Source organism: Arachis stenosperma, chromosome 9, assembly GCF_014773155.1.
Source record: "Arachis stenosperma cultivar V10309 chromosome 9, arast.V10309.gnm1.PFL2, whole genome shotgun sequence".
In the NCBI taxonomy this organism is placed as follows: Eukaryota; Viridiplantae; Streptophyta; class Magnoliopsida; order Fabales; family Fabaceae; genus Arachis; species Arachis stenosperma.
Genome location: NC_080385.1, coordinates 10,865,631 through 10,880,404, shown reverse-complemented (window position 1 = coordinate 10,880,404; position 14,774 = coordinate 10,865,631). Strand labels below are relative to the sequence as shown.

The 14,774-nt window shown below is 32.8% G+C and overlaps 1 protein-coding gene across 1 annotated transcript in view; it reads left to right on the top strand.

Moving 5' to 3' along the window:
• The first annotated feature begins 4,813 nt into the window (after positions 1-4,813).
• The window catches only part of LOC130947679 (midasin), a 42,134-nt gene continuing 32,173 nt past the window's right edge, over positions 4,814-14,774 (top strand). Inside the window, exons 1-20 of the mRNA XM_057876381.1 lie at positions 4,814-5,194; positions 5,336-5,646; positions 5,941-6,007; positions 6,143-6,378; positions 6,448-6,657; positions 6,916-7,085; positions 7,504-7,613; positions 7,739-7,858; positions 8,332-8,398; positions 9,906-10,022; positions 10,176-10,272; positions 10,424-10,517; positions 10,607-10,741; positions 10,821-10,877; positions 10,977-11,153; positions 11,242-11,367; positions 11,448-13,166; positions 14,162-14,229; positions 14,319-14,514; positions 14,611-14,715. Of these exons, the coding sequence (XP_057732364.1) occupies positions 5,090-5,194; positions 5,336-5,646; positions 5,941-6,007; positions 6,143-6,378; positions 6,448-6,657; positions 6,916-7,085; positions 7,504-7,613; positions 7,739-7,858; positions 8,332-8,398; positions 9,906-10,022; positions 10,176-10,272; positions 10,424-10,517; positions 10,607-10,741; positions 10,821-10,877; positions 10,977-11,153; positions 11,242-11,367; positions 11,448-13,166; positions 14,162-14,229; positions 14,319-14,514; positions 14,611-14,715 (4,287 nt within the window). The 5' untranslated portion in view covers positions 4,814-5,089. The remainder of the gene's footprint in view (positions 5,195-5,335; positions 5,647-5,940; positions 6,008-6,142; positions 6,379-6,447; positions 6,658-6,915; positions 7,086-7,503; positions 7,614-7,738; positions 7,859-8,331; positions 8,399-9,905; positions 10,023-10,175; positions 10,273-10,423; positions 10,518-10,606; positions 10,742-10,820; positions 10,878-10,976; positions 11,154-11,241; positions 11,368-11,447; positions 13,167-14,161; positions 14,230-14,318; positions 14,515-14,610; positions 14,716-14,774) is intronic.

Below are 14,774 nucleotides of genomic sequence, written 5' to 3'. Positions count from 1 at the left end.
TTGCACATTCAAAAAATAAATACAATGTAGTGTCTATACTACCTGAACTCTTAATTATAAATTTTGATTACTCAATTCATGCAATTATTGAATTAAGCATGTTTAATTAATACATGATTTAGAATTATTAGTTACATTATTGTGATATTATATTTCTAAGCTCAATATATATAACAAACATATCATTATCCAATTTCTATGTATTCTTTTTATATTTTTGTTATTAATTTCACAAACTCAATTACCCACCCGCACATATACGCCGACTTCTTGCTAGTAAAAAATAAAAATACAAATCAAATATACCTTTTTTTTCTATAAATTGAGTCCTTTATAAGCCCACAACATTGTTCATGGGCTGTCTCGGAATGGGATAAATATTTTTTTCGTAAATTAGTTTAATTTAGTAATTGCAGTCGAGACCTGGGTCAGATGGCAATTTTGTTTGTCTTCCATTGAGCTGCACCGGGTTCAAATCCTCATAGAGGAATATAGAACCATTTGTGTGTACCCTTATGTAATGTGTGTGAATGGGTTGTGTTTAGGGGTGGCAAGCGGGGAAGCCCGCCCCGCCCCGCCCCGCCCTGCTAGAAGCCCGCCTTTTGGCGGGCTGGCCCCCCCGCCCCGCCTAATGAGGCGGTCCCAGAATCCCAGCCTGCCCCGCCGAACGGCGGGCTGGCGAGCTGGCGGGCTAAGCCCGCCAAATCTTTTTTTTTTTTACTTTTAACTATTAAATAATATATATAAAGGCATAAAAAAATCTCTTCTATTTTTTACTTTTAAATATTATAATTTCTAAAAGTATAAACAAATTATAATTTTTATATTCACAAACATTAAAGTTTTTGTAATTATAAATATCTAATAAACATAATTATAAACCAAGTTTTTATCCAAAACATAATTATAAATATTGTTCCCGAAGTAAAATAAACATAATCCAAAACATAATTATAAATATTGTCTCTAAAACAAAATAAACATAATCTAAAACACTCAATTTTCATCTTCATTCTCTTGTAAGTTGAGTTGGGAGAAGTTGGGTTTTGGCAAAAAAAAAAATTGTAAAAATACCCCTTGCCAAAAAATACTAAGCCCGGCGGGGAAGCCCGCCCCGCCCCGCCAAAGCCCGCCAAAACTCGCGATTTAAGCGGTGCGGGTTAGGCGGACTTGTACTATTTGGCGATCCCAATTTTCAAGCCAAGTCCGCCTTTTTTGGCGGGTTACGCGGGCCGACCCAGCGGGTTTAGGCCCATTTGCCACCCCTAGTTGTGTTAGTGTGTATTGCATGAGTGTAATACCTAGGATTGGAGCTGTCCAATCCACTTGACAAAAAAAAAAGTTTAATTTAGTAATTTACTTATTTGTCTCCGCTTAAGCAAATTTCAAATTTAAATCATATAGTAATTAGTCAATGATAAACTTTTAAATAAAATTCTAATTTACAATTGATTAATCTTTAATTTGTCAAATTAAAAAATATTATAAAAAATATTTTTTCAATATCAATTTCTTTTTTTTTTCACCATAACTAAATTTTTTTTTTCAGTCACATATAAAAATTAAAATTATTTATTTAATAGTAATAGTCTTTAATTTAAATTCTAATTTTTTTGAAAATATAATATAATATAATATAATATAATGAATTTTATTAGTATGTATTCTAAAGATATATTTTAAAATATTATAAAAGATATTTGATAAAAAATTAAAAATAATTTTTTTATATTTTTATTCATTAAATACATAAAAAATATAAAAATTTTTCTATTATTATATTTTTTAGAAGTGTTCTTACTTCTTAAAACAAATTTTGGCTAAATCCGTACATAAAATTTGATTATTTTCTCCCATTTAAAAATGTTTTTAGATGTTTTTTGGCTCAGGATTTGGTAGTCCCATAACTTTTGGACCACTTAATGGTCCCATTAGAAAACATATTTTTAGAGTTTTTTTAACAATTGTTATATAGTTTTTGAACTAATTTTAATTACAAATTAACCCCATATATTTTATTTAATTATAAAAACTGTTTTTTATTTTATAAATTATTATTTTATCAATTATCTATTATATTTATTAATAATCAAATACAAGAACAACAACCAATTATATCATCTATTGATCCTAATAAAGCTTTTGGCCATTCCAATAGATTAAAATATTAAATTTGATCTCGTGACGTTCCTTCATGGCTTCCAAATCGTGTTTCCTTGAAATTCAATCGATTGGTTTATCAAAACAATCGATTGAATTGTAACTCAATCGATTGAATTACAGTGTATCACAAAACAATCGATTGAAAGTTGTAAGGTAAAATGGTTTTCACTTAAACCATTCGATTGTTTATACTTTCCAATCGAATGAATGTCCAAAAACAATCGATTGTTTTTGTTACTCAATCGATTGAATTCACGAAAACAACATGAATTTGCCAAATGCAATCGATTGAAAAGTGATGATATTGAAGTTTTAGCCAAATTCAATCGATTGGTAATGTAATCCAATCGATTGGAAGGTGATGAAGTTGAATTTTTTGCCATTACCAATCGATTGAAGTTGGCAAAAAATTCAACTTTATCACCTTCCAATCGATTGGATTACATTACCAATCGATTGAATTTGGCTAAAACTTCAATGTCATCACTTTTCAATCGATTGTATTTGGCAAATTCATGTTGTTTTCGTGAATTCAATCGATTGAGAACAATCGATTGTTTTTGGGCATTCATTCGATTGGAAAGTATAAATAATCGATTAGTTTAAGTGAAAACCATTCTCCCTTACAATTTTTAATCGATTGTTTTGTGATACACTGTAATTCAATCGATTGAGTTACAATTCAATCGATTGTTTTGATAAACCAATCGATTGAATTTCAAGGAAACACGATTTGGAAGCCATGGACGAACGTCACGAGATCAAATTTAATATTGAGTAATTACCCAAATCAGTCCCCGAGGATTTTAGAATCGGACATTTTAGTCCCCAAGGAAAATTAATACACATATTAATCCCCAAGGTTTTACTCCGGCAGACAAATCAGTCTCTAGTTCATTTTCCGGCAGTGTAATTATCCAGATCAGTCCCCGAAGATTTTAAAAACGGACATCTTAGTCCCCAAGAAAAACTAATGTACAAATCAATCCCTAACGTTTCTCTTTGTTAGACATAATAGTCCCCCGTCCAAAATAAAATAAAATAAAATAATAATTATTATTAATTGCTCAATAAAGATTATTTTATAAGAAATTTAAAGTTAAAAATCATTTGATATTTTTGTATTTAATATAATCAAATGTCCTAGTAAAAAAAATATATATGTTTGTATTAAAAAATGTATAAAAGAAAATATTTTAATTTAAATTTATATTAAATACATATTTTTTAATACAAATATTTTTTTTAAAATATTACATCTTTTGATTATATAATATAAAAATATCAAATAGTTTTAACCTTGAATTTCTTATAAAATAATCTTTAATAATTTTATTGATTATTATTATATTATTATTATTATTATTATTATTATTATTATTATTAATTACATAATACTATTATACCATGATTTTTTTGTATTTTTTAGATAAAAATAATGATTTATTCATTAGATTCTTATATATATATATATATATATATATATATATATATATATAGTCACTCAATATAATAATAATAATAATAATAATAATAAATAAAACTATTAGAGATTATTTTACAAGAAATTCAAGATTAAAATCATTGATATTTTTGTATTTAATATAATTAAAAGATGTATATTTTAAAAAAAATGTTTTGTATTAAAAAAAATATTTAATATAAATTCAATAAAAATTTTTCTTTTAATACATATTTTTTAATACAAATATATATATTTTTTTAACGTAGGCCATCTTTTGATTATATTAAATACAAAAATATCAAATGGTTTTAATTTTAAATTTTTTGTAAAATAATCTCTAGTAATTTTATATTATTATTATTATTATTAAGTGACAATATATAATTATATATATATATATATATATAAGAATTTAATGAATAAATTTATCATTATTTTGTCTAAAAAATACAAAAATATAATACAATATTATTGAGCAATTAATAATAATTATTATTTTATTTTATTTTATTTTTGGACGAGGGACTATTATGTCTAACAAAGAGAAACGTTATGGATTGATTTGTACATTAGTTTTTCTTGGGGACTAAGATGTCCGTTTTTAAAATCTTTTGGGACTGATTTGGATAATTACACTGCCGTAAAATGAACTAGGGACTGATTTGTCTGCCGGAGTAAAACTTTGGGGATTAATATGTGTATTAATTTTCTTGGGGACTAAAATGTCCGATTCTAAAATCCTCGGGGACTGATTTGGGTAATTACTCTTTAATATTTTTATCGATTGGAATGGTCAAAAGCTTTATTAGGATCAATAGAGGATATAATTGATTGTTGTTTTTGTATTTGATTATTAATAAATATAATAGATAATTGATAAAATAAAAAATAATTTTTATAATTAAATAAAATATATGAGATTAATTTGTAATAAAAATTAATTCAAAAATTATGTAACAATTGTTAAAAAAACTCTAAAAACATTTTCTAATGGGATCACTCCAAAGATTATGGACCACCGAATTCTGAGCCACGTTTTTTGTCGCTTTAATCTTCCAAGAGTATTTTGTAACGTGGACTCGTTGGAGGTATACTTTTATGTAAATAATGCTTTTCCCGGGGCATTGGTGAAAATACTTTGAAGTTTGAACTACAGCCACAACGGGGAAAACAACGGGGAAACAAATACTTATTAGGGTTTAAGGCAGTGTGTTGTCACAAACAAGGGTTTAAGCAGTTTCGTTGAAGCTTTGAACCCTTTCTTTCACACACAGCACACAACAGAGTCTCCCCTTCGGCGTAGCAGCGGCATCTCCTCCTCTCCACTCACACATTTTTCCCCCCCTCTCATCATTTAAACTAATTTTCAATTTTTACTTATATATATAAATTATAATTTTCTTTCTGTTTTTCTGTGTTTACCCTGTTACGTGTGGTGCAAAGTTTTCTTTTCAGGGTTTAATGGCGTTAGATGGTAGCTTTAATGTGCAAGCTTCGCTTCGGAGGTTTCTTGATAGATGCCCTAAACTTGAATCACTTCCGAAGTTTGATTCTTTAGCACAGAAGGTATGGCTTTGTGATTCGGTTCAAGTAAGAACAGGTTTAATTGAATTGTTGTTATTAGTTGCTAATGCTGTTGTTACTTGATTTTCTCTAGATAGCCTTTTTTTAGTTAAAATTATTTTTTTTTCGTATTTTCTTTTGTAGGGACAGTTGATCACAGAAGATGAAGTAGTTGATATGTTGGTGGGGGTGTTTCTTCACCCCAATTATACAATTCCTTTGATGGGGTGTTTCCGTCCAATTGCTCGAAATTTTGTAGATAAAGCTATTGCCTTGCTTCGTCTTGTACAGAATTTGAGTTCTAATGCTGAGGATACTGTTCTGGAAAATGAAGTTTTGGATGAAGTTGTTGATGTCATAGAGTTTTATAGTAAACGAAAAAGGGGTTTAGATCTCCATGAGCATGCTTGTTTGGCCTTCTGTCGTGCTTTTGACATGTTTCCTTTTATACTGAGGTTGGTGATTTCCTTCTTTCCTGTAAAATATAGTATATAGTAGATTGAAGTTTATATTTGGGGATTTAATTCAAATTTTGCTGGTGGTTCTTTACATGGATAGATGAGAATCCATACAGTGGTGTGCTCTAAGTTGTAGTATACTAGTATTATCTCATCATCCATTACTTTGTCTACAACACAGGTGGCCCCTATTTATAATTGATAGTCTTGGTTTCTAATTGAAGCCTTGTAGATATGTGGCCATTGTACGGTTCTAACTTTCTCTGATTGGTGTTATTCTATTTGATACAGTTCCATATTAAGGTATTTTGATTTTGCTCCTCCTCCATTTCAGAGACTTTTAGGGAAACAAGTTAAGGTCAGTGCTACTGTCCCATTCTTGTAATGAGTAATGACTTGGCGTGAGTCCCCTATTTCGATGTCCTAATATTAATGATAATATTATTTTTTAAGTTTTTGTATTCATAATAATGACCTTTTTCTGTTTTCCTAGGTTGAGATCCGTGCATTGTGTGTTTACCGAATATCATACCGCCTCCTCCTAGTGGAACCTGATTTTTTCTCAAAGCGTTGGGACTGGTCTTATTTTTTGAGTCTTAAAAAAGAGACTCAAAAACCGGACCTTACATGGTGTGCGGTACAAATATTAGGAGTTTTGCTCAAATTGGGTTATAAAGCTACAGAAAGCTTGAGTATTGGAGATGAGGAAGCATTTGCGTGCCTATTACGGTAAGTGTTTTGCTGCCTGTTGTACATAGAGTTGTGAATGTTTTATATAATACAACTTGTTACGTTCAGGTGGGAAGAGTTCTGTCAGGACACATCACTAGAGAAAGCTAGCTGGTATATTGAGCCAGTTCCAGATTCTGTGTCTGTTTCTCCCAACAAAAGCACAGATTTTAATGGAGAGTCCTGTTCACAATCTTTCGGCTTTAACTCTCTGTCTGTTAGCTCACCAAAGCGTCATGAGTTGCCGCCACCTTTTAAGAGTCAACGTGTGGTTAAAGGGTATTAGCTCATTTTTACTCTAAATTCAAACACTTGCATTTATTCTGCCATTTATAATTTTGATTTTGCATTGTAGGTTGAATACCATTTATTCTGCTTTTAATTGTGCTTAAAATTTCATAAACTGCACCTCTCTTGCTTTCCCTTGGTTTATCTGTTGTTGCTTCTCGATGTTGATGAGTACTTGATGTGTGCCCCTGTATTTTACTTGGAAAACAGTTTACCTTTTGAATCATATTTGTAATTGTGTTATTTTAGGGCTGGCATATCAGGAAGTAATACATTCATATTGACCTCATCGTTGAAGAAAAGCTATGAAAGAATTCTATTGGCAGTTAGTCAGAAGTGGCCTGTTCTTTTATATGGCCCCTCTGGCTCTGGGAAATCTGCTTTTATTGCCAAGCTAGCTCAGGATAGTGGAAACAGAGGTATGTTTGGTCCCTCTGTTTTTAATTTGGTTCAGATCCCCAGTTCCATGTGGTTCTGATGTAGATTATCATTGCATGTTTTTTTTTGGGACTATGGTAACTAAGTTTGGCTCTACGTAGATGTTATAGCTTGATGGTGCAAGTATCTTGGGTTTCAATCCTCAATTCATAGAATAAACTTCTATGACCACTCAGATTTACTTATTAGACTAGAACATCTGGGAGTAAGCTGAATTGATGTCCTGTCTGGAATAGCATCTGCTATGCACCTGATATGTGCTTGCTTAGTTTACTATTTTTCAAATATTTTACCTTAAATATTTTTGCATCTTTGTTATTTTCTGATCATTCTTCATTTTATTCTATGATAATACATTTTCACATTATTAATTGTTTATGCTCTTATTCTCTTTTGCAGTTCTATCTATCCAGATGGATGATCAAATTGATGGTAGAACATTGGTTGGAAGTTATGTATGCGCAGATAGGCCTGGGGAATTCAGATGGCAACCTGGGTCACTAACTCAGGTATGTTGACTATTGCTCTCTTATTGTTATTAATCAACAAGCCGATTCAGATGTTTTTATATCTATGCTAGAAAGTATCATGAGGGGGTTTCTTGTCCTATTTGTGTGGATTGTCGACATTACAGGCTGTGCAGAGTGGTCGTTGGATTGTTTTTGAGGACATCGACAGAGCACCATCTGATGTACAAGCCATTTTAATGCCTTTATTGGAAGGGGCTGCTTCATTTATGACAGGACATGGAGAGGTGATTTATCTACATTGCGACTTTTTCTTGAATTAAGTTATTGGATTCATATGCTGGTTGTGTTATAAGTATATTAGTGCTCACAGAGTTCAGTTTTGGTGCATTTTTCTGCTTCTCTAAAGTTGTATGTCTGCTACATTTCAGCAATTTCCCCTCAATTTTGCCTCTCTTAGTAAGGAAAGTTATGTTGATAATCCTGCTCTCATGTTCTTTTCAAATAGAGGTTGTTCAAGTACACTAAACTGCTTCCTAGAGACACAATTTGGCAATGAACTCTTGTATCTCTTTTTTGTGGAAGTAAAAAAGAAAATAATGAGAACAGACTGATAAAAGCCCTTAGTATCTTCTACATATCTTGGTTACCAAAAGATCATATATGCATCATCTTTTGTAAAGAGATTGTTGTTGTTGTTGTTGTTGCACTGTGTTCTGCTGTGGTGGTAACTAATTGTTGAAGCCTAAAATATTTGCAGGTAATAAGGGTAGCAGAAAGTTTTCGAATGTTTTCAACTGTTTCCGTTTCAAATTTCGACAATGCAGGTTTCTCTCTACCCTTTTGTTTTTCCTTTATTCTTTTTAAAGTATCTTATGTAATAAACAATAAATATCTCATAAATAGTTATTGAATTTGGATGGCTAAAATTGTACCTCTCTGTTAAAAATGTCTATCCCGGGATGATGGTACCATAATAGCTTGTAAATTGTGATTTAGTAGGGATCCTCCCAATAAGCAATATTGGATAAAACCTAGTTAGTTTCTATTTAGTCAACTTTGTTTCCAGTAGGGTAACATAAGTTTTTTGTTCCGAATATTTAGGCATGGTTTCAATTTTACCCCTAACCTTTTCTTTTCCACCTAACATTTTCAAAATTTTTTATTTTTGCCTTTTCGGTGAATAAACTCCAACATATTAACAAAAATAAGAAAAATTAAGGTTAAATTCTGATGTTAATGATGCCCAAACACCACTATTTTGGATAGTTTTTATTCAATTCTTCAAGAAAAGGCTTGTGTTTAGGTCTTAAGACAGAAAAGATTAATTGAGTTCTAAGAATGTTTAAATTAAGAGAAACACTCTCATACCCTAGAAAGAAACGATACTAAATGCACACAAGAAATTAGCCACCCATATAGGAATATGGAATGGAATTGTTTTGCATTCATATATATAATCAAATTTTATATACAATATAATCAAGTTCTGTTGTGAAAATTTTGATTATTGTGAAAATTTTGATTATTTTGCTAGAAAAATATATGAAACACTTATAAATATACACACTTGGTGGCTGATTTCTAGTATTCATAGAGCATTTTTTACAAAAATATGAGAACATAATGGTAAACAATATCATCTGTTTCAAATAGATAGTGAGTGCATCTTCACCAACATTATGTTTTGTCTGCTTATGATTTTTGAATATTTGCAGTGACAAAATTAAATCATGTTGAAAAGGTTGGGGTAAAAGATTTCACATAAAGATTGGAAAATGAAATATCCCCTAAATATTGGTGACAAAGCCGAAAGTTATCCCAAGTTTTATTGATGATGATGATGATGGTGGTATAGTGGTTAATAATGAATTGGAAAATGAAAGACCAGGACTGGGGTTAAGTAAAGCAGGCTATTCCCTTATCTGGATGTTTAGAAATCTTAATGATGGAAGGAAAAAGAGAAATTAAAGTAACCCCTCACCCCACAAAAAGCACACAAAATAAAATTTTTTTTTTTTTGTCAGAGTAAAAAAGGCTGAGCGAAATGCTAAGGAAATGTTGGCCTTCCAAGCCATTCCACTCCTCCCCTTAAATGTCTTCCAAATAAATCTAGAAAACTGTAGCCATGCCACTCATTGGCAGTCATATTTCTGCTATAATTTCCATTTTACTGGATAAACTCTCAATTTTAAGCTCTTTGGTTAGTCCTAATGATATATGTTATGTGAATTCAACCTAACCTAGTAGAAAGCTGGGTTCTGTTGTTTGATGAAATTATTTTCTCTTCTTTCTGGAAGTATGAGCTTGAAACTTCGATTTCTGTACTTGTAGGTCAACCTAGTGTGCTTTGGAGAAGAGTGATGATTAGGCCACCAGATAATGAAGATCTGCGAGAGATAGTCAAACTGAAATATCCCTCTTTGGAGCTCCAAGTTGACAAAATTACAGGTAGTAATATTATATTGTTTAAATACATTTTCATATTTTATGTTGATTAATTTCAACATCTGTAACTGGTTAGTAGTAACTTTTAACATGTTAAATACAAACTCATTCTTTATTTTCTCAATGTGAAACATAAACATGGCTTAATTTTGACAGAAACCTTCGAAAGAGTTAACTCTTTTTCCCAGTTAATTGCTGGCTTTCACGCTGGAACTTCTGCTTCTGGTGATGGTGACAAAAGATTCTCATTAAGGTAGTAAAAATTCTTCATGTGCTTGTTATATCTTTTCTTTGTTTTGTTTTTTGTTTTTTGTTTTGTTTTGTTTTTTTTTTTTAAATTAATCAAATTCTTCCCATGCTTGTTTCAACATGTTCTTTTTGTTGCTTTTGGTTTTCCATGGCAGGGATCTCCTTAAATGGTGCAACAGGATTGTAGGTTTAGGTTTTTGCTTTGACAGTAGCTTATCGGAATACCAACTTTATTGTGTATATAGAGAGGTTTGAGTTTTGGTGTCTCTTTCTTCCCTTTTCTCTTTTTATCCAAATGGTAGAATGACTTGATGTGTGGCTATTGTCTTGTATGTCAGGCCGTTGATGTTTTTGCGACATATTCAACCTCAGTTAAAAACCGGTTGTCTATAATGAAAGAAATAGCAAAGTTGTGGAGGGTACCAGTTTCTGCAGCTGAGACCTTGTATCCCCATGACAAACCCATAATTCAGGTGTTATTTAGTGCATTATCTATGCCATAAAGAAGTTGTTGTTCCGCTTCATCTTCTTATTTCTGATTCTGAAATGCAGGATTGTGTCACAGATTTAAGCATAGGCCGAGTTTCTCTCCAATACACTAAAAAACCTGTCAGTATAGTCAATTTTCAATTTGGAATTTATGGGTGATACAGTTTTAATTCATAGATCTCATGACTCCATTAACATGGTTTTAATGTTCTTATGCAGTTACGTGAGAATACAAGACCTTTGGTAGAGATCCGGAGTTCGCTGCATGCATTAGAGCGCATAGCGTGCTCTGTCAAGCATAATGAGCCTGTGCTCCTAGTTGGAGAAACTGGTACAGGGAAGACTACACTTGTTCAGAATTTGGCTGTAAGGCTTGGTCAGAAGCTTACTGTTCTGGTGTGTTAGTTATTTCTATATTACTTTCTATTGTTTCAAATTTTATTTCAAGTGCTTTTTAGTTACTCATGATGGGGTTTCTCTCCAGAACATGAGTCAGCAAAGTGATGTTGCGGACTTGCTTGGGGGTTTTAAGCCTGTTGATGCACAGTTTGTATATTTCCCTCTATATAATGAGTTTGTGGATTTATTTTCCAGGACATTCTCTAAAAAGGTATGTAATACTTTTTTCTCCCCTTAATTTGTTTTATCTATTCCTTTTGTCAATGGTTTTAATTGGTTGCTTTTATGCAGAGCAATAAGGACTTGCTTAGTCGTCTAGAGGTTTTTTTAATTGATAAGAATTGGGAGATGCTGCTCAAAGGAATTCGGAGCGTTTCGAAGTCGGTTCAGCTTCGAATAACTGCACCTTCAGAAAAGCGCAAAAAACTGAATGAAGAACAAATTCAAGCTTGGGAGAGATTTTCTACAAAACTTGACAGAGTCTGCGAAAGTAATTCGTCTTCAGGGATGATGTTTTCTTTTGTGGAAGGAAGTTTTGTAACTGCTCTTCGAAATGGTGAATGGATTCTACTTGATGAGTTGAATTTGGCACCTCCGGAGACCTTGCAGAGAATTATTGGTGTTCTAGAAGGGGAAAATGGGGCTTTGTGTTTAGCTGAACGAGGTGATGTTGATTATGTAAATCGTCATCCAAAGTTCCGTATATTTGCTTGCATGAATCCAGCAACAGATATTGGGAAGCGGGATTTGCCAAGGTCATTGAGAAGTAGATTTACAGAGTATTTTGTTGATGATGTTTTGGATGATGATGATTTGAGTCTATTTGTTAGTCAGTACATCTCTATTGGCAATAAGGGTCAAAAGCTGGTAAATAAAATTGTAAGTTTCTATAAATCAGCAAAGAAAGATTCTGAAGAGAGGTTGCTGGATGGTGCTGATCAGAGCCCTCAATTCAGTTTAAGGTCTCTTTATCGTGCTCTAGAATATACAAGGATAGCAGAGAGAAGATTTGGATTTCAAAAGGCATTATACGATGGCTTTAGTATGTTTTTCCTCACATTGTTGGATGTACGCAGTACTGAAATAATGAGGCAAAAGATATCTTCTCTACTTTTAGGAGGGCATATACCTCCAGATGACACCTATTTAACCTTCAAATCTGAAAGTGACTATATTTTAACCAAGAGTGTCAAGGAGCATCTTCGGAATTTGGATCGTGCTGTTCTCATAAAGAGATATCCCGTCCTCTTACAGGGTCCCACATCTAGTGGAAAAACTAGCCTTGTTCGGTATCTTGCTGCATTAACTGGTCATGAGTTTGTAAGAATAAATAATCATGAACACACTGATTTGCAAGATTATCTAGGTTCTTATATAACTGACACTAGTGGAAAGCTTGTTTTTAATGAAGGTGTTTTGGTTAAAGCTGTAAGAAATGGTTACTGGATTGTATTGGATGAGCTTAACCTGGCTCCATCTGATGTGCTGGAGGCATTGAACCGATTGCTTGATGATAACAGAGAGCTTTTTGTTCCTGAACTGCAAGTAACAATTAAAGCACATCCAGACTTTATGCTTTTTGCCACTCAAAATCCACCATCTTATAATGGGCGTAAAATTTTGTCCCGTGCATTTCGTAATCGTTTTGTAGAGATTCATGTTGGTGAAATTCCTGATGATGAGCTGAGTACAATTGTGGCAAACAAGTGTAAAATTCCTGATAGTCGTGCAAAAAAAATGGTTGGGGTAATGCATGGGCTTCAGACACAGGGTTCTAGTAAAAAAGACTACAAACAGTTTGCTGTTCGTCATGGATTTGTTACTCCTCGGGACTTGTTCCGTTGGGCTGATCGTTACAGGAAATTTTGTGTGTCTACTGACGATTTGGCCAAAGATGGTTATTATCTTTTGGCTGAAAGGCTACGGGATGAGGATGAGAAGTCTGTTGTTCGAGAAGTTCTAGAAAAGCATCTAGGGGTTAAACTGAATATAAATAATTTGTACGATCAGGTATTTTTCCTGCGCTGTTAACTTGTGTTGCATCTGATTTCGCATAATATAAAACTTAACTAAAGGTGCCCTAAGTTATAGGTTGAGAGGATAAAACTGGGAAGTTTCAATTTTTCCAATGCATTTAATACATAGAAAACATAAAAAGTTTATATTTGATTTACCTTTTCTATGTATACTTTCTAATTGCAGTATCTTTGTGTAGTCATCATGTACTTTAAATAAAAAATACTGAATAAAAGGTCACCCTATATAGTTTCCTGGATTCAGCACTGTGAACTTAGTCATTCGATTTTTGTCTTGGTTGAGTGGGACAAGGTTTTGTAGTTGTTGTTTGATAAGTAATTTGTGTTGTTACAAACCAAAGGGATAGGATGGTGAGCCTTAGTGCAAGGATAAGGTTGCTGTATTGTTACCTTGAGGTCATGGATTCCTGGTAGCATCTTGTAGTGATAAGATTTCCCATATCTACCCTCTGGAGAATCTCTTAAGTGGGAGAATCATCCGTTTGGCTATATTTTTTAGCTTCACTTTCTGTTATCATGCTTATTCTTGTTTGTTTGATAATGTATCATAGGTTTGGCTATATTGGATTAGTTATGCATGATTTTTAACTTCTGCTTTTCTGTGTAGAGATATGGTCTTTAATAAAATTCTTCTTTCAGGATTTCCGTCAACATCTTGTGTGTGCAAAACTTGCTTAATAGACTTGAAATGCAATAGCATTAATAATAGAGTAAGCTAGTAAGATATCTAAGGAGAAGAGATTAGTATATAAACTGCGGTGCCACCTGACAGCTGTCCTAATTAAGTTATGGTAGAAAGTCTGTTCTACACCTTAGGGTTAGCTTGCTGTGTGTGTTAAAGCACAGCATCAGTACATAATAACAGGATTACAGTTTTGGAAATATGTCTCTCCCCCACCCTCCCTCCCCCCTTCCCCCTCCCGCAAAAATGCTAATAATTAATGTGTTGCTAATGTTACTCTATATCAGATACCTCCTGGAGGCAACAATTATTCCAATTTGGATGTTGTGAAAGGAGGTTCGGAGATTCTTCATAGGTATGGCTCTATGGGCTTATTGCTCCTTTTACCCGCTGATCCTAAATCATAGCTTCACTATTACTTGCTGAGGTTTTTTCCATGTGCAGTGTATTCTTGACCAAAAGCATGCAGAAGTTGTTCTTCCTTGTGGAGCGCTGCTTTCAATTACGTGAACCTGTATTGCTTGTTGGTGAAACGGGGGGAGGGAAGACTACTGTATGTCAGTTACTAAGTGCCTATTTGCAGTTGAAGTTACATATTTTGAACTGTCATAAGCATACAGAAACATCTGACTTCATTGGGGTACATTTTTCCCCCCTTCAATTTATTTAGTTTTTAGGACGCTTGAGCTCAAATACTATTATTAGCTGCGGTGCTAACTAGAATGATGTCTTCCAGGGGTTCCGTCCTCTAAGAGAGAGATCTAGACTGATTTCTAACTATAAAGAGATCGTTGAACAACTGAAGAAGCTAGAGGGATTTAGATACTTTCCTGAAGAGCCAGTGAGTGCTATTTTTCTGTTATTGTTAACCACTTGGCTCAGATGATAAATTTCAAAGTT